Genomic DNA, 25,102 nt, shown 5'->3' on the forward strand with positions numbered 1-25,102 from the left:
GATTGCGGCAGCTTTCCAATCTTTGGGAATCTCAGACAATACGAAACAAAGGTTGAACAGGTGAGTGATAGGGGTTGCAACAATTTCGGCAGATCATTTTAGAAAGAGAGGGTCTAGATTGTCTAGCCCGGCTGATTTGTAGGGGTCCACATTTTGCAGCTCTTTCAGAACATCAGCTATCTGGATTTGGGTGAAGGAGAAATGGGGGAGGGTTGGGCGAGTTGTTGTGGGGAGTGCAGGGCTGTTGACCGGGGTAGGGGTAGCTAGGTGGAAAGCATGGCCAGCCGCAGAAAAATGATTATTGAAATTCTCAATTATAGTGGATTTGTCGGTGGTGACAGTGTTTCCTATCCTCAGTGCAGTGAGCAGCTGGGAAGAGGTGTTCTTATTCTCCATGGAGTTTAGTGTCCTAGAACTTTTTTGAGTTAGTACTACAGGATGCAAATTTCTGTTTGAAAAAGCTAACCTTAGCTTTCCTTACTGCCTGTGCCTGTGTATATTGTTTCCTAACTTCCCTGAAAAGCTGCATATCATGGGGGCTATTCGATGCTAATGCAGAACGCCACAGGATGTTTTTGTGCTGGTCAAGGGCAGTTAGGTCTGGAGAGAACCAAGGGCTATATCTATTCCTGGTTCTACATTTTTTGAAAGGGGCATGCTTATTTAAGATGGTGTGGAAGGCACTTTTAAAGAAAGACCAGGCATCCTCTCCTGACGTGATGAGGTCAATATCCTTCCAGGATACCTGGGCCAGGTCGATTAGAAAGGCCTGCTCGCAGAAGTGTTTTAGGGTAAAAATAAAGAAAAACCCTTGAATGAGTAGGTGTGTCCAAACTTTTGACTGGTACTGCATATCACCAGCACTTACATTTTACTGAACCTTTTCTATCTGTCTTTGTTCCTAATCCAATCCATTGTTTTGAAATGGGGTAACACATTGTTTGCCTATCTCAATTCCTCGGGATATATAGCTCCTTGATTTCTATGGAAATGTTGGCACTTAATCAACAGCTGCCAGCTAGCCAACCGTCGCAATGGGCAATGTTCCAGTCACATTTATGACATTTCTAAAGAAATTCCCTGTAGCTGTACAGCTGAGCCTAGATAAGACATAATGATCCCACACAAACGTACCCTCTAGTTTCTACACGTTCACAGTCACGTGTACAGCATTATTAACCACCATGTTAGTGCTTCTGACTACGTTTTAAATTAAGAATATTACATCATCACTTTGCACCCTGCGTTTTACACACTCACCAACAGCTGTGATGGTAACTGTTTTAATCATATGTAGAGTCCATATGTTTTGTTTGGCAAATTCCTGCCGCCGAGTACATATAACACAGATACTGTCATCTGGAGCCATTGAGTGACTTGGAGAGAGTTTATTCAGTTGTGATCGTTACAAAATCATCAGCATTCCAGGCAAATGTTCAAAAGAATAAAGGAACTGTACAAAAAAAGGTGTTTCAACAGTATAAAATCTGAAGGTAAAACTAATCTGCTACAAAGTGGAATCATCTGTAACGTTAGCGGGTAGAAAGCAGGATTCTTCAAGTACAGTGAATCACTTTAACCTTCACATTCTGCACAGTTTCTTACACAACAGAAGCAGTACACACAATTAAGCTGTGAATTGCACAAGCTGCATATCAAACCTTTTGTTTCTCAAAGTAGTTTTTGTTTTTATCACTTGCAAACAGTATAAATAAAGATGATTCAATTAGTGGGAGTTACCTTCACATATCACTTGGCAGATCTCTGACTCAAAGGTCTCTGTAATCACATACAGTTGAAGTCGGAAGTTTACATACACCTTAGCCAAATATATTTAAACTCAGTTTTTCACAATTCCTGACATTTAATCAGAGTAAAATTTCGCTGTCTTAGGTCAGTTAGGATCGGCATTTTATTTTAAGAATGTGAAATGTCATTATAATAGTAGATAGATTGATTAATTTAAGTTTTTATTTCTTTCATCACATTCCCAGTGGGTCAGAAGTTTACATACACTCAATTAGTATTTGGTAGCATTGCCTTTAAATTGTTTAACTTGGTTCAAATGTTTTGGGTAGCCTTCTACAAGCTCCCCACAATAAATTGGGTGAATTTTGGCCCATTCCTCCTGACAGAGCTGGTGTAACTGAGTCAGGTTTGTAGACCTCCTTGCTCACACACACTTATTCAGTTCTGCCCACACGTTTTCAATAGGATTGAGGTCAGGGCTTTGTGATGGCCACTCCAATACCTTGACTTTGTTGTCCTTAAGCCATTTTGCCACAACTTTGGAAGTATGCTTGGTGTCATTGTCCATTTGCAAGACCCATTTGCGAACAAGCTTTAACTTCCTGACTGATGTCTTGAGATGTTGCTTCAATATATTCACATCATTTTACTTCTTCATCATTTGATCTATATTGTGAAGTGCACCAGTCCCTCCTGTAGCAAAGCACCCCCACAACATGATGCTGCCACCCCTGTGCTCCCCCTTTTCCCTCCAAACATAACGATGGTCATTATGGCCAAACAGTTCTATTTTTGTTTCATCAGACCAGAGGACATTTCTCAAACAATTACGATCTTTGTCCCCATGTGCAGTTGCAAACCGTAGTCTGGCTTTTTTATGGCGGTTTTGGAGCAGTGGCTTCTTCCTTGCTGAGCGTCCTTTCAGGTTATGTCGATATAGGCCTTGTTTTACTGTGGATAGAGGTACTTTTGTACCTGCATCTTCACAAAGTCCTTTGCTGTTGTTCTGGGATTGATTTGCACTTTTCGCACCAAAGTATGTTAATCTCTAGGAGACAGAACGTGTCTCCTTCCTGAGCGGTATGACAGCTGCTTGGTCCCATGGTGTTTATACTTGTGTACTATTGTTTGTACAGATGAACGTGGTACCTTCAGGCATTTGGAAATTGCTCCCAAGGATGAACCAGAATTGTGGAGGTCTACAATTATTTTTCTGAGGTCTTGGCTGATTTCTTTTGATTTTCCCACGATGTCAAGCAAAGAGGCACTGAGTTTGAAGGTAGGCCTTGAAATACATCCACAAGTACACCTCCAATTGACTCAAATGATGTCAATTAGCCTATCAGAAGCTTCTAAAGCCATGACATAATTTTCTGGAATTTTTCAAGCTGTTTAAAGGCACAGTCAACTTAGTGTATGTAAACTTCCGACCCACTGCAATTGTGATACAGTGAATTAAGTGAAATAATCTGTTTGTAAACAATTGTTGGAAAAATTACTTGTGTCATGCATAACCGACTTGCCAAAACTATAGTTTGTTAACAAGACATTTGTGGAGTGGTTGAAAAATGAGTTTTAATGACTCCAACCTAAGTGTATGTAAACTTCCGAGTTCAACTGTACATAGCCCCAGGAAAAGTATAGTCTCACCATCTCAAAGACAATTTGAGCCAGTGATATAACCTCTGGTGCAGTAGTTATCATTACCAGTCCTGGAAGGCATGCATGCATACCATTATGTCAGGATTTGAACCCCACTCTCGAAACACTCACTGAGTGGTCATTTCTAGATGGGATACAACTTTTTTTAAATTATTTTTAGCTAACCTTAACGCTTTTCCTAACCTTAACCTATTTCTCCTAACCTGCTATATGAAAAGTACATTTGGACCAAAGCTGTATTATCCCTTCTAGATAAAACCCCACTAAGTGGCCATCACTATGCCATCACTATGCCATCATTCATGTGTTGAACTGAGAGCATTGTTTGGTGTTGAGAGAAAGATGGTAGTTATGCTGAGGAAAACCTAGTAGTTGTAAACACTATATTCCATTGTTAAGGAATTTACATTTTGTGACGCCATTTCACAAAGATCCCTGACATGACATGCGTTTATATTGAACTTGACTTTACGCGTTTGGAAAATGCATATTAGTCATACAGCCTTATTGGCCACAGCTATGTGTCTTCAAAGCATAGATTTTCCCTTTTGTTTTTGTTTTTTTAAGGAGCCCTTTCATTGCACATATTGTAAAGGTTAACAGGAAATGAACCCATTTCTATGACAGTAACCAGTTGAAGAAGAAGCACAGTAACACAGTAAACAGTTAAACTGCTCCAGTGCTGTACAATACACAATTAAAAACAGTTGTCCTCAATGTAACCTGAAACTATTTATTTCTGTTGGCAGTGAGCTAAGCTGGTAAATGGTAAACCCTCCTTCTGTACAGCCATACTGTACGTACACTTCAGTGAAAGCAGCTCTTTTTGACATCATAGTCATTCTACATCAATATTATCCTCCTTAAACTGCTATGCTTAAACATAATGCATTCTAGCGGAAAAAAAGGCGACAAGATTATAAAATATAATTTCATATTAATTCACAAATAAAACATAGGCATGGGGACGATATTGCTATACCTGTAACGATTCATAATTAACCAAATATAAAGCATCTCTTTTCTACAGTTTATTTTTCTTACAGGGTTTAAAAAATATCTACAACTTAATAGCTTTTTCCTTTCACTAAAACAACAGGGCTTCTAGTGTCTGTACCTGTACATGTGTCTATCGATCGGAACCCTGTCATCCCTGAAGATTGATTGGTTGGGCAGGAATGAGTGTGTGATATTTGAGTACACTGTTTTCTTGTGTGTTGGTTGTTCACAGTTTCAAAAAGTGGTCTGTAAAATGGCCACCACTACACCTATGACTCACTATTCTCAGTATCTCTGTGCAGAGGGTAAGGCAAATGGGAGGCAGGGGGGATATGCCTGAGGATTGGAACGTGATGTCACTGATATGTGATTTCTGTATGAAGTCATTGAGGCGGTGACACTAATCCTACTCATCCTGAGTGGACTGCAAACCTAGCATTACTGCATCCCCTAAGGGACAACCCCTACCTATATCTCTCGGTTCACTGGGTGTTGCCAGACAGAGAGAAAGAAAGTTGGGTGAAACTCCTCTGTAGTTGGATTCTTAGCGTGTCCCTCCATCCCTCCACTCCACTGTAGTTGGAGCCTTAGCGTGTCCCTCCATCCCTACACTCCACTGTAGTTGGAACCTTAGCGTGTCCCTCCACTCCACTGTAGTTGGAGCCTTAGCGTGTCCCTCCACTCCACTGTAGTTGGAGCCTTAGCGTGTCCCTCCATCCCTCCACTCCTCTGTAGTTGGATCCTTAGCGTGTCCCTCCACTCCACTGTAGTTGGAGCCTTAGCATGTCCCTTCATCCCTCCACTCCACTGTAGTTGGAGCCTTAGCGTGTCCCTCCATCCCTCCACTCCACTGTAGTTGGATCCCTTAGCGTGTCTCTCCATCCCTCCACTCCTCTGTAGTTGGATCCTTAGCGTGTCCCTCCATCCCTCCACTCCACTGTAGTTGGAGCCTTAGCGTGTCCCTCCATCCCTCCACTCCTCTGTAGTTGGATCCTTAGCGTGTCCCTCCATCCCTCCACTCCACTGTAGTTGGAGCCTTAGCGTGTCCCTCCACTCCACTGTAGTTGGATCCTTAGCGTGTCCCTCCACTCCACTGTAGTTGGATCCTTAGCGTGTCCCTCCACTCCACTGTAGTTGGAGCCTTAGCGTGTCCCTCCATCCCTCCACTCCACTGTAGTTGGATCCTTAGCGTGTCCCTCCACTCCACTGTAGTTGGAGCCTTAGCGTGTCCCTCCACTCCACTGTAGTTGGTTCCTTAGCGTGTCCCTCCACTCCACTGTAGTTGGAGCCTTAGCGTGTCTCTCCATCCCTCCACTCCTCTGTAGTTGGATCCTTAGCATGTCCATCCATCCCTCCACTCCACTGTAGTTGGAGCCTTAGCGTGTCCCTCCATCCCTCCACTCCTCTGTAGTTGGATCCTTAGCGTGTCCCTCCATCCCTCCACTCCACTGTAGTTGGAGCCTTAGCATGTCCCTCCACTCCACTGTAGTTGGATCCTTAGCGTGTCCCTCCACTCCACTGTAGTTGGATCCTTAGCGTGTCCCTCCACTCCACTGTAGTTGGAGCCTTAGCGTGTCCCTCCATCCCTCCAGTTCTCTCCAGCTGGCAGTGTTTCCATCCACCTATTCATTCCACAGAAAGAAAGGCACTCCAAAAGGCACATCTCTCCCTATATAGTGCACTTCATATGGTATAGGGTGCCATGTCAGCCTATGTGACTGACTGCTATAGGGTGCCATGTCAGCCTATGTAACTGAAAGCTATAGGGTGCCATGTCAAATGCAGCCTATGTGACTGAATGCTATAGGGTGCCATGTCAGCCTATGTGACTGAATGCTATAGGGTGCCATGTCAGCCTATGTGACTGAATGCTATAGGGTGCCATGTCAGCCTATGTGACTGAATGCTATAGGGTGCCATGTCAGCCTATGTGACTGACTGCTATAGGGTGCTGATGCATATCATCTCATCAGTCAGATCTTCTTCACATTTCACACTCGTGTCCGGCTCCTCATCACTGTAGTCATGGAGATTACGGTCCCTGAGGTTCGTGGCCGTCACTTTGTCCGTGGCCCCAGTTGCCCCCGCTCCATTACCCATACTGCCATTCAGCAGGTTGCTGGCGGCACTCTCCATCTCATCGATGGTCATCTCGCAGGCGTCCGCGATCTCATGCTTCGTCGCCGCCACAAATTTGGGGTCCTTGGCGTATTTCCCCAGTCCTTCTGAAATCAACACCTGAAACAGGAAAAAGGGAGAAATCATTAAATCAATCAAAGTGTGTGTGTGTGTTGTGTGTGTGTGTGTCAGGGCTACTCACGGCCTCTACTAGGCTGTTGGCACTGCCTATCTTCTGGTGGTACTGCCTGCGGTACTCTGGGGGGATCTGGAGCTGTGAGGGGGAGTAGGTGAGGCTCAAAGGGGCTTCCGGGGCGTCAGTGTACCAGGAGCTTCTTCTCACAGAGCCAGGGGTGCTGCTCACACTGCCGGGACCACGCCAGTCCACCTGGATACACACAAACACACACACACAAAATGTATCAACACATTTACATTCAGAAATGCACACACACACACGTACCTGGATGAGGGGGGTGTAGTATGGGGAGTGATCCCTGCTAATGGGGGAGGTGGGGGGCGTGGCCCAGGAACGTAGAGAGCGTGATGGAGAGAGACGCTGGACTCTGCTGGAGTCCAGGCCAGCCACTGCCATCACCTAGGGAACAGGAGAAGAGGAGGGGTCATGGAGGTCAAACCACATAGACATACCTTTAATTCATTGCCTAAATTAAGACTCACACATGTTTGTGTGTATGTGCAGTGAGTTGTGTCAATATTTTGTAAGCTAATTGTGTGAGAGTAAGTCTTTCAGTGCATATGGGTAGCCATCAGTTTGGTTCAGTGGTACCCACCTGTTGCTGCATCAGATGCAGGGGTAGAGCTGTTCCATGGGGAACGGAAGGGGTCAAGGGGATGTCATCATCCTGACTGCTATGTCTCCGCAGACACTCAAAGTTGAAGGAGGGTCTGTGGGGTGCTGGAGGTTTAAACACAGGAGAGACAGTTGAAGGAGGGTCTGTGGGGTGCTGGAGGTTTAAACACAGGAGAGACAGTTGAAGGAGGGTCTGTGGGGTGCTGGAGGTTTAAACACAGGAGAGACAGTTGAAGGAGGGTCTGTGGGGTGCTGGAGGTTTAAACACAGGAGAGACAGTTGAAGGAGGGTCTGTGGGGTGCTGGAGGTTTAAACACAGGAGAGACACCTATCTTTTACATTTATGGATCTCATTACAATGTAAAGCCCTTTGAATGTTCCATCATCATCTTTATCAGCCAATCAGCGACACCCCTGATTGAATCACTATGGTAACCAAGGGACCTCACCCTGGGGTGTAGAGGGGAACAACCGTCGCTTTGGCGACCGCCCACCATCTTGGTAGATGGGTTGTTGGTCGTCGTCATAGAGACTATCCGGTTGATGGTAACCCCTCGATGCATTTGTGTCCAAGTCAGTTTGAAGGTCTTGAAACTCCCTATGGGGCATCCTGAGCAACAACCAGACAACAACATCAGTAAACAACCACCTTGTCAACAGCAACAAAATCTGGACAGGTACTGATAGAGTAGAGTACAATAGAGTAGAATAGAGAGGAGAGCACAGGATAATAGAGAGGAGAGCACAGGATAATAGAGGAGAGGAGAGTAGAGGAGAATAGAAGAGAAGAGAATAAAGGAGAGTTACAGTAGAAAAGAGGAGAGTACAGTAGAGGAGAATAGAGGAGAGCACAGTAGAGGAGAATAGAGGAGAGCACAGTAGAGGAGAATAGAGGAGAGCACAGTAGAGGAGAATAGAGGAGAGCACAGTAGAGGAGAATAGAGGAGAGCACAGTAGAGGAGAATAGAGGAGAGCACAGTAGAGGAGAATAGAGGAGAGCACAGTAGAGGAGAATAGAGGAGAGGAGAACAGAGGAGAGCACATTAGAGGAGAACAGAGGAGAGCACAGGAGAGGAGAATAGAGGAGAATATGGATAGTACAGTAGAGTAGAGGAGAGTACAAGATAGGAGAATAGAGGAGAGGAAAGGTGAATAGAGGAGAGTACAGTAGAAATGAGGAGAGAACAGGAGAGGAGAATAGAAGAGAGAAGAGAACAGTAGATGAGAGTACAGTAGAGTAGAGGAGAGAACAGGAGAGGAGAATAGAGGAGAGGCGAGAACAGTAGAATAGAGGAGAGAACAGGAGAGGACAGTAGAGGACAGTAGAGGAGAGGAGAGGACACTACAGTAGAGGACAGTAGAGTAGAGGACAGTAGAGGAGAGTAGAGTAGAGGTCAGTAGAGTAGAGGACATTGGAGTAGAGGAGAGCAGAATAGAGGACAGTGCAGTAGAGGAGAGTAGAGGAGAGGAGAGTAGAGTAGAGGAGAGTAGAGGAGAGCAGAGTAGAGGACAGTGCAGTAGAGTAGAGGAGAGTAGAGGAGAGCAGAGAACAGTGGAGTAGAGGAGAGGACAGTAGAGGAGAGGAGAAGAGAGTAGAGGGCAGTGCAGTAGAGGAGAGTAGAGGACAGTAGAATAGAGTAGAGGACAGTAGAGTAAAGGACAGTAGAGGAGAGTAGAGGAGAGTAGAGGACAGTAGAGGAGAGTAGAGTAGAGGAGAGTAGAGGACAGTGTAATAGAGTAGAGGACATTAGAGTAGAGGAGAGCAGAATAGAGGACAGTGCAGTAGAGTAGAGTAGAGTAGAGGAGAGTAGAGGAGAGGAGAGGAGAGGAGAGGAGAGGAGAGGAGAGGAGAGGAGAGGAGAGGAGAGGAGAGGAGAGGAGAGGAGAGGAGAGGAGAGGAGAGGAGAGGAGAGGAGAGGAGAGGAGAGTGCAGTGCAGTAGATGAGAGTAGAGGACAGTGGAGTAGAGGAGAGTAGAGGACAGTGTAGTAGAGGACAATAGAGGAGAGGAGATGAGAGTAGAGGACAGTGCAGTAGAATAGAGGAGAGGAGAGCAGAGTAGAGGAGAGTAGAGGACAGTAGAGTAGAGGACAGTATAGGAGAGTAGAGGAGAGTAGAGTAGAGGACAGTGTAGGAGAGGAGAGTAGAGTAGAGGACAGTAGAGTAGAGGACATTAGAGTAGAGGAGAGCAGAATAGAGGACAGTTCAGTAGAGGAGAGTAGAGTAGAGTAGAGTACAGGAGAGGAGAGGACGGTAGAGTAGAGTAGAGTAGAGTAGAGTAGAGTAGAGGAGAGGAGAGGAGAGGAGAGGAGAGGAGAGGAGAGGAGAGGAGAGGAGAGGAGAGGAGAGGAGAGCAGAGGAGAGGAGAGGAGAGCAGAGTAGAGGACAGTGCTGTGCAGTAGAGGAGAGTGGAGTAGAGTAGAGGACAGTGGAGTAGAGGACAGTAGAGGACACTACAGTAGAGGACAGTAGAGTAGAGGACAGTAGAGGACAGTGGAGGACAGTAGAGGACAGTAGAGTAGAGGACAGTAGAGGACAGTACAGTAGAGGACAGTAGAGTAGAGGACAGTAGAGGACAGTACAGTAGAGGACAGTACAGTAGAGGACAGTAGAGGACACTACAGTAGAGGACAGTAGAGTAGAGGACAGTAGAGGACAGTGGAGGACAGTAGAGTAGAGGACAGTAGAGGACAGTACAGTAGAGGACAGTAGAGGACAGTACAGTAGAGGACAGTACAGTAGAGGACAGTACAGTAGAGTAGAGGACACTACAGTAGAGGACAGTAGAGTAGAGGACAGTAGAGGACAGTGGAGGACTGTAGAGGACAGTAGAGTAGAGGACAGTAGAGGACAGTAGAGGACAGTACAGTAGAGGACAGTAGAGGACAGTGGAGGACAGTAGAGGACAGTAGAGTAGAGGACAGTAGAGGACAGTAGAGGACAGTACAGTAGAGGACAGTGGAGGACAGTAGAGTAGAGGACAATAGAGGACAGTAGAGGACAGTACAGTAGAGGACAGTAGAGGACAGTGTAGTAGAGGAGAGCAGAAGTGGTTTCCAGGTGATACCTGTCCTTGTGCAACATGAGGTCGTCCTCCTGGTACTCCTCTCCACTGAAGTATTCCCCTGAGCCCTTGTCATCATCACTGTCCGCTCCCCCTGGCTTCTCTCTACGGATGGTTGGGTACAGAACACCCCCTGATTCTGACCTGGGGTCAAAGGGTCAAAGTTCAACCAGACACCTTTTTAAGGGGTGATTGAGGTATAGTATCTCAGTAAAGCAGATCATATAAACCAATGCGAGATCGGGGTCATTAAAGGGTGAAACAGTAGTTTCACACACATACCTAATGTAGGTCTCATAGTAGAGCCTCCTGTCCAAGCAAGCACGTTGTGGCGAAGGAAATGTGTATTTGGGACAGGGGAGGGGAAGGGCATGCAATGACAAAGACAATGTGAGACAAACAGAAATAATAATCCTGGACATAAAATGAATGGGTCTGGAGTGTGTGTGTTACTGATAGATACACACAATTCCAGGATTTCAACATAAAGAGCTCTTAGTGGTGCAAGAATGAACGGTGCTGAAAAGATCCATTCTATGAAAGGCCAGGATATGTGAAAGACATAGCTGTGGTAAGGATGTGATGGGGGAAACAACTTCAAAACCCAAACGCCCTATTCAAATCCACATCTGTTGTCATGGGGTCACATTGAGCTCCACAGCTCCTAGACCTTACGCAAGCAAAAAACCACTGTTCTCATCACACATGAATTCAAACCTACAATAATCCCCTAGTTCATTAGCACAGTGTAAAAAAAAAAGATGTTGATTCAACGTACAATTGTAAGACAACCAGCTGCAATAGGATTGGCAACTTATTGGCAACTTACTCCAAAAATATTGGTTGAGAAAACACTTTTTTGTGTGAAAATGTTGTTGAGTGAACTCACTATCTTCTTGCACCTTGTTGCCTTACAATTGTACATTGAATCAACATCTTTTTTTTACAGTGCATACATTCATTGACTACTGCATTCAAAATGAAGTGGACCATAATATTATGTAACCTTTAACCAGGAAGTCCCTTTGAGTTTAAGAGAGCTCATTTACTAGGGAGACCTAGCCAAGAAAGCAGCACCCTAAGTTACCTTGCAGACTGGACCGTGGTGAGGGTGTCGAAGTCAACACTCTTGCGTTGCGAGCTGGAGGAGGGTGCCCCATTAGCGGACGAGTGCTCGCGGCGGAGACAGCACCGCTGCCCCCCTTTGGTCAGGGAGGGCAGGGTGGGGATGTTGGCGTTGTTGAGGTTGGCGTTGGAGGACATGGGGGATTTGGGGTAGTAGTGGTTGTAGGGGTGGGGGTCACCAGCCCTTTCCTCAGAGCCAACCTGAGAGGGCTCCACGAATGCGTGGCAGGAAGGAGGCGGGACCTGGAGGGGCCGCTGGGTGACAGAACCCCGGTGGTCCCCGTTAACGTGATTGGTGTGGTTGGCGAACAGCACGCCGTTCCTCTGTAGAGACAACACTCGGGTCAGTACAGGCGACCATAAAAACACAGTGACCAAACTTAACCACTGGCTTTGGGTCTGTCCTGGTGGTAAGGAACAGCCATTGAGGTTTTAATTACGATCTTCACTAAATGATGTTCAACAGGTAATGAGGGTATTAAATGAACAGTGCATTTAGTGAAGGTTTGTGTGCAAAACATTTTATGTAACTTTAAAACCACTGGGTTGAATAAGTATCATCTACTGTGTGTTCTGGGTTATCAGGCAATATAAGTATTATCATCTTTAAACTAGTCTCAAAGAGACTTGATTCCTCTCTGTCAATCATACAATGGAAATTACACGTGAACTGAGTTTGGGACCATTCCATTGGCTGTAAAAGACAAATTCTAAGTGTCGGGTGAGTTAAATCAAGCGCATCTATTGAATGAACTGGGACAGTGATTTACCCTAGACACCTCGTCATCTTCTTCTGCATTCATGTCTACAAGGCCCTCGTCTTGCAGGTCACATGATATGACTCGGCGAATTTCGGGCCCAATATCATGCAGTGTGCGGAGGCCAGCCTGCAACGACGACAAGAGAGCAGCTGAGAGCTGGCAGGAACACATGAACTGAAGCATAAGGTCAGACACATACAGTACACACAGACAAATCAGACTGAGGAGGTGCTTTGTTAATCAGGGTGAGTGTGCACAGCACTGCTAATCTAGAGTTGATACAAGACTAAATCATTTCTGAGGAACAACATTCTCTTTATCTCTGATTGTTTCCAGAAGCAGGTAAGAAAGGATATAGTCTGCAGATGTAAGCGTGGCTAGAGGTGACATAGCACAGTGCAGGCCAGGGAAGCAACATTGTGTTCAGGTGCAGTGGCCTGCTGCTTTGCAGATGTAAGCGTGGCTAGAGGTGACATAGCACAGTGCAGGCCAGGGAAGCAACATTGTGTTCAGGTGCAGTGGCCTGCTGCTTTGCAGATGTAAGCGTGGCTAGAGGTGACATAGCACAGTGCAGGCCAGGGAAGCAACAATGTGTTCAGGTGCAGTGGCCTGCTGCTTTGCAGATGTAAGCGTGGCTAGAGGTGACATAGCACAGTGCAGGCCAGGGAAGCAACATTGTGTTCAGGTGTAGAGGCCTGCTGCTTTGCAGATGTCCAGTGGTGATTGGACAAAGCAGCACTAGTGTGATTCAACCAATCGCTAACTAGCAGTTACATATTGTTTACCCATATTAATGTATTATTATCTTACTAAATTAGCCACATATTTTGGTTTGTAAGTCCTATCAGTTAGTTTCAAAGGTTAATATCTTTTAAATTGTACAGGTATCTGCAGTTGAAATAAACTGTCTTGTTGTGTAGAGTGTACACAGATTGGCCATAATAGTATGAGTTTGGTAACTATTAAAATAAAACAATTGTGCGTCGCCCCATGGACCTCCCAGTCGCGGCCGGCTGCGACAGAGCCTGGGCTCTAACCCAGAATCTCTGGTGGCACAGCTGCCTTAGACCACTGCACCACCCGGGAGGCCCAGTTTGGTAACTATTGACAACTCTAGAGGAGGTGGAATGGTACAGTCCAATACAGAACAGTACAGCAGTTGAGACTCACCTGGAGGGCGATGGTGGAGTTCAGGCTGGAGAATGAGTGTCTTCCCACCAGGCCTTGCTCTTTGCGTTTCTTGAATTTCCTGAAGTAGTCCTGTATCAGGAAGGTAGCATAGAACTTCCCCACGGTTACCTCGTCATCTAGGTGAACAGACCACACAAACGCCTCCACTGTCAGCACCTCACCACGCCGCACAGCATCCTGGGAAATAACACTAGGCCCGAAGACACAATGGTCCTCTACCTCTCCTATAGGAACTCTTCAGAGCACTCCAACAATTGGCTGAATATCATATACATGTATGCTGTCTTTATCATGAGTCAGTTTTGAATAACTGATATTCCGCAGAAACCCAACATTTTTTTTATATACAGTATACAGGACTAGTCAGAAGTTTGTACACACCTATTCATTCAAGGGTTTTTCTTAATTTTTTACTATTTTCTACATTGTAAAATAATAGTGAAGACATCAAAACTATGAAATAACACATATGGAATCATGTAGTAACCAAAAAAGTGTTAAAAAAAGTCTAAATATATTTTATATTTGAGATTCTTCAAAGTAGCCACCCTTTGCCTTCATGACAGCTTTGCACACTCTTGGCATTCTCTCAACCAGCTTCATGAGGTAGTCACCTGGAATGCATTTCAATTAACAGGTGTGCCTTGTTCAAAGTTAATTTATGGATTGTCTGTCCTTCTTAACGCATTTGAGCTAATCAGTTGTGTTGGTAGGAGTGGTATACAGAAGATAGCCCTATTTGGTAAAAGACCAAGTCCATATTATGGCAAGACCAGCTCAAATAAGCAAAGAGAAACGACAGTCCATCATTATTTTATGACATGAAGGCCAGTCAAAAACGTTGAAAGTTTCTTCATGGTCAAACTGCTGGAAAGAAACCACTACCAAAGGACACCAATAAGAAGAAGAGACTTGTTTGGGCTAAGAAACATGAGCAATGGACATTAGACCGGTAGAAATCTGTCCTTTGGTCTGATGAGTCCAAGTTGGAGATTTTTGGTTCTAACCGCCGTGTCTTTGTGAAATGCAGAGTAGGTGAACGGATGATCTCTGCATGTGTGGTTCCCAACGTGAAACATGGAGGAGGGGGTGTGATGGTGTGGGGGTGCTTTGCTGGTGACACTGTCTGTTCAAGGCAGTAACCAGTATGGCTACCACAGCATTCTGCAGCGATACGCCATCCCATCTGGTTTGCTCTTAGTGGGACTATCATTTGTTTTTCAACAGGACAATGACCCAACACACCTCCAGGCTGTGTAAGGGCTATTTGACCAAGTAGGAGCATGATGGAGTGCTGCATCAGATGACCTGGCCTCCACAACCACTGGACCTCAACACAATTGAGATGGTTTGGGATGAGTTGGACCGCAGAGTGAAGAAAAAGCAGCCAACAAGTGCTCAGCATATGTGGGAACTCCTTCAAGACTGTTGGAAAAGCATTTCAGGTGAAGCTGTTTGAGATAATGCCAAGAGTGTGCAAAGCTGTCAGCAAGGCAAAGGGTGGCTACTTTGAAGAATCTCAAATATACAAATATTTTTGGTTACTACATGATGTGTTATTTCATAGTTGTGATGTCTTCACTATTATGCTACAATGTAGAAAACAGTAAAAAATTCAGAAAAACCCTTGAATGAGTTGGTGTGTCCAAACGTTTGATTGGTACTGTATACAGTATATGTATGTATGTATGTATGTATGTATGTATGTATGTATGTATGTATGTATGTATGTATGTATGTATGTATGTATGTATGTATGTATGTATGTATGTATGTATGTATGTATGTATGTACGTAAGCTGACCAGCGAGCCACTCCGGCTCCTCATGATGAGTTCAGATTTTTGTGGACCCCATCCGATCAAAGTTGCCCATCCTTGCACTAGAGTATCTGGTAGTATCAAAATATGAACAGTTCTGAAACATAGAACTGTAAACAGCCAAACAGACACTAACCTCAACTCAATACTGTCATCATACCACAAAATCATGATATGATGCGGAGCAAAGCTCGTTTTCTTTCAAACCAACACAACCACATCTTACTAAACATACGAGTCTATCAAACAGCTACACATCCGCCTACAGTATCTAAGGCTTAGCTACAGTACAGGGATACTGCCACAGTTAGAAGCACCTAGCAAGAAGACTACAGCAGAAAGAGAAGAATATCTAAACTGTTAAGAGACGTGCAGGCCAGGGAAGCAGTGCAGAACAGGGAAGCAGCGATCTGTGTCACTCAGCTAGTTAGTAAGCAGACTGGGGACAACTAGGGCACAGGAGAGAGGCAACTCTAGTTCCATGCCACCGGCCAAAAACAGAACTGCTGCAGGAAATTCCGGACGGCAGAGAGAGGGAGAGAGCAGAAGAGACTATGGAAGAGGGGAAAGAGGAGGAGGGAAAGCTGTGGAGGAGAGAAGCTTGGCCAGAAAGAGAGAGAGCGAGAGAGATCAAGAGGAGTTAGTCAACAATAGCAGGGCATGCAATGCTAGAACAAGCCAAGCATCGGAGTTAAATCAGAAAATATTGTGCAGCAAAGGATAACAATGAAAATAAAATAGCACAAATAATGGTTTCAGCAAACTATGGCACAGTGAAGAACAACACAGGTTGGTCATCATCAGCATAGTACAACACAGCACAGCACCACAGACTGTATAGGTCAGCATGGCTCAGGTCAACCAAGCAGTATACAGAACAACAGTTCAGCATGGCATCTGACAGAAACACATGGGTGCTGTGATATCCCCTTCCTATAGAGTACACTGCTTGGTGCACAATGAAGTGAATAAGGAGCCATATAAGATTGAGCCTGGCCTGAGTATTACTAGGATGCCCCAGAGTCGGGCTGTAATGAGCATGTGACCACACTGTGGAGGGAAAAAGAGAGTGAGATAAGGTGAGTTTCGCCGAACTTAAGTGACAGTCTGTACTTTCTGTCTCATCCCCTATCTGATCCTGCTCTTATCTGTGATCTAACAACTGGGACTTTTACAGCTATTCACACACAAAACAGGAAGTGAAGACTCAACTGTCTGTCAATAACTTGTCGAAGCAATCTGTTTCACAAGGTTACTAAAGGCCATGGATCACTAATGTCAATGAATTTGTTTATTTTCAAGGTGTGACTGCTGAGTATATGCTTTTAGTTCCATGTATATATCCTGTGTAATACCACTGCTGAGGGAAAACTTTGTTGAAGGTCAGCCTGGAGCGTAGGATCGCCAACGTGATTACACACGCAGTACATAAGTAATAACACTGCTTAGCTATGTAGTTTTGCACAGCGCATTTCTATGTTTAAAGTGTACGTAACAATTGAGCATGTGCGGGTATAGAGGGCAGTCTGACATGAGGAAGTCTCTCTTTAGCCGCGCTAGCCATGAGGTAGAATTTACTGTACAGTTACTGTTGACAGATACCACAGACACATGGAGGCGGGAGCCATTCTACTGACCGCCTGCAGGGGGCACCACTTGGTCCAGCAGCTTCATGCTGGTCCTCTTCCAGATCTTCTTGATGACCGCTCGCAACTCCTCATTGGCCTGTTCCAAGTTGCCTAGGAAACCAACACTTGGTAAATGATTTGGACCAATCAAGACAGCTATCGAGCGGGCCACTGTATAAGAGTATTTTGAGTACATTCATTGGGTGTTTCCATTACAGCACCAGTGTGTCGACAGTGATTATGGTAATGTGGGCTCTAATGTTATTCTTTGGGAACTGTGTTTCCACATAGCTAAGTCTGACACTGAGGACTTGTGAAGCTTGGCTTTAAGTCAGAGCAGGTCTACTGAGGACATGGGCCAGTGAGAAACTGGAGCCGGGCCGTGGCGGTGGAAACACAAAAATCTGAGCGGTTTGGGTAAAACACTGGGGTAAGTCCTTAGTGGAAATACGCCATAAGAAATACTGTGGGATGATTCTGTCCGATGGACTTCATAGTATGTCCTCATTCAGACATCACTGTGTTTTCTCCCAGTGCTCACCTTCAGTTTTGATCTTCAGAGCGGTCCTCACCAAGGCAAACAGAGTGGCATTGAACATGACCGTGCCATCACTGTTCAGGGGCATGTTCATTGCAACCAGTCTCTAAAAGGAGTTACGGTCATGCAACATATGAGTTAACCAGGGCAAGATTGAGCTCACAATATGAACACGTTATGTAATATGTGTGATGTGTGTTTGTGCTGTTTGGGTGTTCAGACACACCTTGCAGGCCACTCTGTGTGGACACAGCTTGCCGAAGCCTAGAGGGGGCTGGATGCGTCTCAGCAAGGTCACCACATCCAGATGCTTTATCCTGCCCCTGAAAGAGTCACAGTCACACAGACACTGAAACCAACACACTACTGAAAGAGACACAGTCACACAGACACTGAAACCAACACACTACTGAAAGAGACACAGTCACACAGACACTGAAACCAACACACTACTGAAAGAGACACAGTCACACAGACACTGAAACCAACACACTACTGAAAGAGACAGAGTCACACAGACACTGAAACCAACACACTACTGAAAGAGACACAGTCACACAGACACTGAAACCAACACACTACTGAAAGAGACACAGTCACACAGACACTGAAACCAACACACTACTGAAAGAGACACAGTCACACAGACACTGAAACCAACACACTACTGAAAGAGACACAGTCACACAGACACTGAAACCAACACACTACTGAAAGAGACACAGTCACACAGACACTGAAACCAACACACTATACTGAAAGAGACACAGTCACACAGACACTGAAACCAACACACTACTGAAAGAGACACAGTCACACAGACACTGAAACCAACACACTACTGAAAGAGACACAGTCACACAGACACTGAAACCAACACACTACTGAAAGAGACACAGTCACACAGACACTGAAACCAACACACTACTGAAAGAGACACAGTCACACAGACACTGAAACCAACACACTATACTGAAAGAGACACAGTCACACAGACACTGAAACCAACACACTACTGAAAGAGACACAGTCACACAAACACTGAAACCAACACACTACTGAAAGAGACACAGTCACACAGACACTGAAACCTGAAAACACACTACTGAAAGAGACACAGTCACACAGACACTGAAACCAACACACTACTGAAAGAGACACAGTCACACAGACACTGAAACCAACACACTATACTGAAAGAGACACAGTCACACAGACACTGAAACCAACACACTACTGAAAGAGACACAGTCACACAGACACTGAAACCAACACACTATACTGAAAGAGACACAGTCACACAGACACTGAAACCAACACACTACTGAAAGAGACACAGTCACACAGACACTGAAACCAACACACTATACTGAAAGAGACACAGTCACACAGACAACTGAAAGAGACACAGTCACACAGACACTGAAACCAACACACTACTGAAAGAGACACAGTCACACAGACACTGAAACCAACACACTATACTGAAAGAGACACAGTCACACAGACACTGAAACCAACACACTACTGAAAGAGACACAGTCACACAGACACTGAAACCAACACACTATACTGAAAGAGACACAGTCACACAGACACTGAAACCAACACACTACTGAAAGAGACACAGTCACACAGACACTGAAACCAACACACTATACTGAAAGAGACACAGTCACACAGACACTGAAACCAACACACTACTGAAAGCAACACCAAATACAAAAACAACACACAGTGAGAACCAATGTAAATGAATGACTGCAGGGGTGTGTGTGTGTATGTGTACTCTATGTCCATATGGTAATGCAGACTCACTTGGCCTCAGGGTCGTACTCAGACCAGATCCTTTTAAACTCATCCAGGTGGTGAGGGCCCAGAATGGACCAATCACGCGTCAGATAGTCAAAGTTATCCATGATGACAGCAACAAACAAGTTGATGATCTAAAACAGAGGTATACAGTGTGTCAGTAAGGGATTACCTTTCTGTTTTCTCAATGACATTCCATTCAGCATTGAAAAACGTTTAAGTTTGTTCCACCTGAGCAAGTCTGACCACACAGAGACTACTTTGAGGCATCCTTTTTTGTCTTCTTCTAATGCCTCTTAAGAGGAAAGTAATCCAAAAGTAACTCATCAGATTACATTACTGAGTTTGGGAAATCCAAAAATGTATGTTACTGAGTACAATTTTGAAAAGGTAACTAGTTACTATAATGGATTACACTTAGAAAGTGACCTACCCAACCCTGTGTGTATGTGGGTGTGTGTACATGCTGCGATTATGTGTGTGTGTGTATACCAGGAAGGCGCAGAGCATGTAGAAGCTGATGAAGTAGATGATGGCGAATCCGCTGCCACAGGTTTTCTCCTCTCCAGGGTTGTAGTCTGACTCCGAGTCACACAGCTTCCCTGGCAGACATGCCAGCATGATCTCCTGCCACGCCTCACCTGTAGCACACCTGAGAAGCATCAACAACAGTAATATTAGGACTACAATGACCACAACCTTTCACCATCCATAATAATAAATCAATAGGTCTCACGCACGCACGCACGCACGCACGCACGCACGCACACGCACCACACACACACACACACACACACACACACACACACACACACACACACACACACACACACACACACACACACACATACATACATACATACATACATACATACATACCTGAAGAGCATCAGGACAGCTTGAGGAAAGGTCTGGAAGTTGTTGTTTCGGTTAATCTGTGTGTGGTCTACCAAGGCAATCTTTCCAAACACCTGAAACACAGCACAGTGTGTTATTGATGAAATAAATGCTAATCATATTGTAACTTCAACATTTCCAAAATAAATGTCTGTCAGTTACCTGCATTCCAATAACAGCATAGATGAAGAATAACATGGCTATCAGAAGGGCAACATAGGGAAGAGCCTAGGAAGGTCAGAGAGAAAAAGATAGTTTTAGTAGATTGACTCAGCAAGGGAAGCACCTTCACCTGTATGTTACACTCTGACCTGTATGGCTCCACTGTTACCCCAGTAGGGTTGCAGAGGGAGGGTATTACTGGAAACTTTCAAAGTTGACCAGTAAACTGACAGAATTCTGGTAACATTCAAGTTTCTTTTGGAACTGATGTCTGTGCCCAGGGGGATGGAATAAAACGTTGAGGGAGTTTCTCCCTTCTACACTGCTCTGTGGTATTGTGCTACACATACCGTTTGTTAAGAAGGGGCTCTAATTTGTGCAACAATAAAAAAGAATCCATAGACTTCATGGATGTGTTCAAACTCGCACACTTTTGATAGACTTAAGCAGCTGCAAATTATCGAGATATCAAAGTGTCACCACCAAAAAAAACGTAAACAATAGGCCTTTAGCAAATGCAACATATGGCATTCATTTTTCTAATGCAAATAGCACTTTTCAGTCGTACTCAAAGCATGGCATTCTATGAGAACAGCATTTAACAACAGAGTAGACGAATAAGTCCTTGCTCAGGTAAAACTATTTGGCTAATCTATATTTCTACATTTCCAAGTCCTATTCTTGAAGATCAAGTGGTGCTAAAATAATTGGAATGACTGGAAATCTGACAGACTTTGGTTTTTAATGTAAAAATCTAGCCCTATCATATTACAATCTGTATTGAAGTAGAAAGAACTGGGTTACAAGAAGCCTACGGTTAGAGCGTAGGCCAGTAATCAAAAGGTCGCTGGTTCGAATCCCCAAGCCAACTAGGTGAAGAATCTGCTGATGTGCCCTTAAGCAAGGCACTTACCCCGAATTGCTCCTGTAAATCGTTCTGGATAAGAACGTCTGCTATATGACTAAAGTTTTAAATGTAAATGTAACTGGTGGCACAGCTCTGGTGGCACAGCTGGTGCTGCAGTACAGCGCCCTTAACCACTGCGCCACCCGGGAGGCCTATTTTTGTCTTCTTCTAATGTCTCTTAAGAGGAAAGTAATCTAAAAGTAACTGAAAGTAATGGGTGTCACAACAGGCCTTTGGATTTCATCACGGTATTTATGTGCATTCAAATGACCATTGATAAAATGCAATTGTGTTCGTTGTCTGTAGCTTATGCCTGCCCATACAATAACCCCACCTCCACCATGGGGCACTCTGTTCACAACGTTGACATGAGCAAACCACTCGCCCACATGATGCCATACAAGCGGTACAGCATGCCAGTGGCCATTGAAGGTGAGCATTTGCCCACTGAAGTCGGTTAAGACGCCAAACTGCAGTCAGGTCAAGACACTGGAGAGGACGACGAGCAGATGAGCTTTTCTGAGACGGTTTCTGTCAGTTTGTGCAGAAATGTTCTGGTTGTGCAAACCCAGTTTCATCAGCTGTCCTGGTGGCTGGTGTCAGACGATCCCACAGTTTCATCAGCTGTCCTGGTGGCTGGTGTCAGACGATCCCACAGTTTCATCAGCTGTCTGGGTGGCTGGTGTCAGACGATCCCACAGTTTCATCAGCTGTCTGGGTGGCTGGTGTCAGACGATCCCACAGTTTCATCAGCTGTCTGGGTGGCTGGTGTCAGACGATCCCACAGTTTCATCAGCTGTCCTGGTGGCTGGTGTCAGACGATCCCACAGTTCATCAGCTGTCTGGGTGGCTGGTGTCAGACGATCCCACAGTTTTCATCAGCTGTCCTGTTGGCTGGTGTCAGCCGATCCCACAGTTTCATCAGCTGTCCGGGTGGCTGGTGTCAGACGATCCCACAGTTTCATCAGCTGTCCTGGTGGCTGGTGTCAGACGATCCCACAGTTTCATCAGCTGTCCTGGTGGCTGGTGTCAGACGATCCCACAGTTTCATCAGCTGTCCAGGTGGCTGGTGTCAGACAAACCCACAGTTTCATCAGCTGTCCGGGTGGCTGGTGTCAGACGATCACGCAAGTGCAGAAGCCGGATGTGGAGGTCCTGGGTTGGCGTGGTTACACGTGTTCTGTAGTTGTGAGGCCGGTTGGACGTGCTGACAAATTCTCTAAAACGACGTTTGAGGTGACTTATGGTAGAGAAATTAACATTCAATTCTCTGGCAAAAGCTCTGGTGGACATTTCTGCAGTCAACATGCCAATTCCACACTCCCTCAAAACAAACTTGAGACATCTGTGGTATTGTGTTATGTGACAAAACGGCACATTTTAGAGTGGCCCTTTATTGTCCCCAGCACAAGGTGCACATGTGTAATGATCATGCTGTTTAATCAGCTTCTTGATTTTGTGCCAATAATGGTAGTACGAACTTGACCCCAGGTGCAGAGAAACACAGCAAGCAGAGGTAAGGATTGATTATATTGGCAAAGGAGAAATGCTCACTAACAGGGATGTAAACAAATTCATTTTGTGCACATTATTTGAGAGAAATAAGCTTTTTGTGGGTTTGGAACATTTCTGGGATCTTTTATTTCAGCTCATGAATCAAAACACTATCCTAAATATAAACCATCAACTTAGTGAATACCATTGGTGTTTAATATGAGGGTTTCAGCATGAAATTACCTTTATATATATATTTTACACACTTAAATGTATTTTATTGTGTCAATATGTCTTGGTTGTAAATGTTTTGGCGTCACACTGGTGGCAGTTGTGAAAAAAGTTAATAGTTGGCAGAGTTGATTGAAAATAATAAGGTTGATTAGATGCTCATTAATTAGGCAATTCTGTCTTGAACCATATGGTCTATCTACTAGAAATGCAAGGACAAAATGACACAGATCTAAAAAATAATACTGTATGAATATATATATATATATATATATTAAAAGTTATTCAAGTATAAATGACCAAAGTTATCATAAATGACCTGTTAATAACCAAAATTACCGAAGATTTTGAAAACTTTGGTAAATTACCGGTAGCTTGGCAACCCTATACGTGAGCATTTCTTCTCTCACCTGGAAGGACTTAATGAAGGTCCACAGGAGCGTTCGGATGCCCTCCCCTCTGCTGAGCAGCTTGACCAATCGCATGACTCGAAACAGACGGAAGAATGTGATGGAGATGCGAGCGCTGTCCTCTGTGTTCTGAGAGAGGGAGAGAGAGACAGAGAGAGGTGGAACACAGTGCTACTTTAACACACAGTTAGGAGCAGGTCAGAGATCAACACGCAGTGTGTGCATGTGTACGTACGTGCACGTGTGTTCAACCACCTCTGTGCATGTGTGTACACATTCAGGTAGAGGAACATGCAACAGTCCTTAACTTGTGTGAATGCGATGCAGACACGTCCCACACACATACAGTAGCTACACAAGACACAAGTGTCCCCACTCCTAGGAGTCATACAGAGGCACTCTCCCATCTCCAGAATGTCCAGACACAAGCAAACCTGGACAAACCCACAACATCTACAGTATGATCCAGGTCAAACATGAACAAAACAACACAAAAAAGACTGATAATGAGATGATGCTCAACACGCGCAAGATCCCAAACCAGAACTGATCTTGTCCTTGGAACCTGCCCACAAAACAGGCAAGACAAAACCTCAACACAGTATATGGTTTCAGAACAGGATATTTCATGCGAACAGACGTGACGACTGACAACATAAACAGCTCTGTGCGGAGATGACGATGACGATGAGGAAGAGTGGGGTACTGGAAGGGGCTTCTTACCCCTGGGTCCACAATCACCTTCACCACTGGGATGGCCTTGAAACCAAAGGTCTGGGTTAACCACTAACAACTTCACTTCTTCGTCCCTCATATCATTGAAGTCAGCAATTAGTCATTGACATAATTACTTATCTAACAACTAGTTCAGAACGTCATTACATTTCTTTATTGTTGATTCAATCAACCATCCACAGGATTATAGAAACGTCTTCAACAAAAGGAATCAGAGAACAACCATTCAGACATGTTACATACGCAACCATATTGACACTGAAGACATGCTATCCTCTGCCTTTTATGCAAAGCACGACCTCAGTAGCTTAGTACTGATTACCACACACAGTAGTACATTCAGTACATCAAACATGTGAAGAAAGAAAAGAAAAAAACAGAATGCAGTACAACTTTGATCAGCACCAGAAAATAAGGAGATCACAGAAAGACAAACTTGGTTTCATTCATATCAAATAACTACGTATATTGTTTCATGTAGTAAAATTTGAAATATACCACGTAGTGAGACAATCTCTGCATGTGTATGTGTGTATGTCCATATGTGTGCTTACATTTGTCATTCCAAAAAAGGGAAAAAACAGAGGCACACAAACGTCATGATGGCACAAAGTCACAGAACAGCACCAAGCATGGGCTCCCTAATCTAGACAACATATTGGAGGAAGGCCTTGCAATAACCCTGGGAGTGTTTTGAAACTGCCCTATCATTAGAAAATCGTACAAATCTGGGAAAGATCTGACTCAGTTGTCATCATATTTCTATAGATGTCACATGCCATTTGATCTCCAAGGCTCACCGGGTTGCATTCAGGATTACAACATGACTCCAACACAGTGGACGCTACTTAACAGCTAGATAGCTCCTCGGAAAGCTATTGCTCTAGCTAGCATAGTTAATGAACATGTTTGGGACATGAAAACATGTTGGGATCGTGAATGTAACCCTGATGTTATTGTAATGCATTCCCTCTGATTGTGCTACAT

General features: G+C 44.6%; 1 protein-coding gene across 1 annotated transcript in view; it reads right to left on the reverse strand.

Moving 5' to 3' along the window:
- Positions 1 to 3,262: 3,262 nt before the first annotated feature.
- LOC112222121 (voltage-dependent L-type calcium channel subunit alpha-1D-like) overlaps positions 3,263 to 25,102 on the reverse strand; it is a 106,439-nt gene continuing 84,599 nt past the window's right edge. The window contains exons 31-48 of the mRNA XM_042303956.1: positions 23,381 to 23,509; positions 20,339 to 20,404; positions 20,159 to 20,250; positions 19,772 to 19,931; positions 19,286 to 19,413; positions 17,694 to 17,790; positions 17,471 to 17,573; positions 16,939 to 17,040; positions 13,462 to 13,598; positions 12,301 to 12,417; positions 11,493 to 11,854; positions 10,688 to 10,714; positions 10,409 to 10,549; positions 7,792 to 7,952; positions 7,323 to 7,447; positions 6,992 to 7,126; positions 6,731 to 6,916; positions 3,263 to 6,648 (exon numbers count right to left, since the gene is read on the reverse strand). Of these exons, the coding sequence (XP_042159890.1) occupies positions 6,352 to 6,648; positions 6,731 to 6,916; positions 6,992 to 7,126; positions 7,323 to 7,447; positions 7,792 to 7,952; positions 10,409 to 10,549; positions 10,688 to 10,714; positions 11,493 to 11,854; positions 12,301 to 12,417; positions 13,462 to 13,598; positions 16,939 to 17,040; positions 17,471 to 17,573; positions 17,694 to 17,790; positions 19,286 to 19,413; positions 19,772 to 19,931; positions 20,159 to 20,250; positions 20,339 to 20,404; positions 23,381 to 23,509 (2,565 nt within the window). The 3' untranslated portion in view covers positions 3,263 to 6,351. The remainder of the gene's footprint in view (positions 6,649 to 6,730; positions 6,917 to 6,991; positions 7,127 to 7,322; positions 7,448 to 7,791; positions 7,953 to 10,408; positions 10,550 to 10,687; positions 10,715 to 11,492; positions 11,855 to 12,300; positions 12,418 to 13,461; positions 13,599 to 16,938; positions 17,041 to 17,470; positions 17,574 to 17,693; positions 17,791 to 19,285; positions 19,414 to 19,771; positions 19,932 to 20,158; positions 20,251 to 20,338; positions 20,405 to 23,380; positions 23,510 to 25,102) is intronic.

This window comes from Oncorhynchus tshawytscha, linkage group LG22, assembly GCF_018296145.1.
Source record: "Oncorhynchus tshawytscha isolate Ot180627B linkage group LG22, Otsh_v2.0, whole genome shotgun sequence".
NCBI lineage: Eukaryota > Metazoa > Chordata > Actinopteri > Salmoniformes > Salmonidae > Oncorhynchus > Oncorhynchus tshawytscha.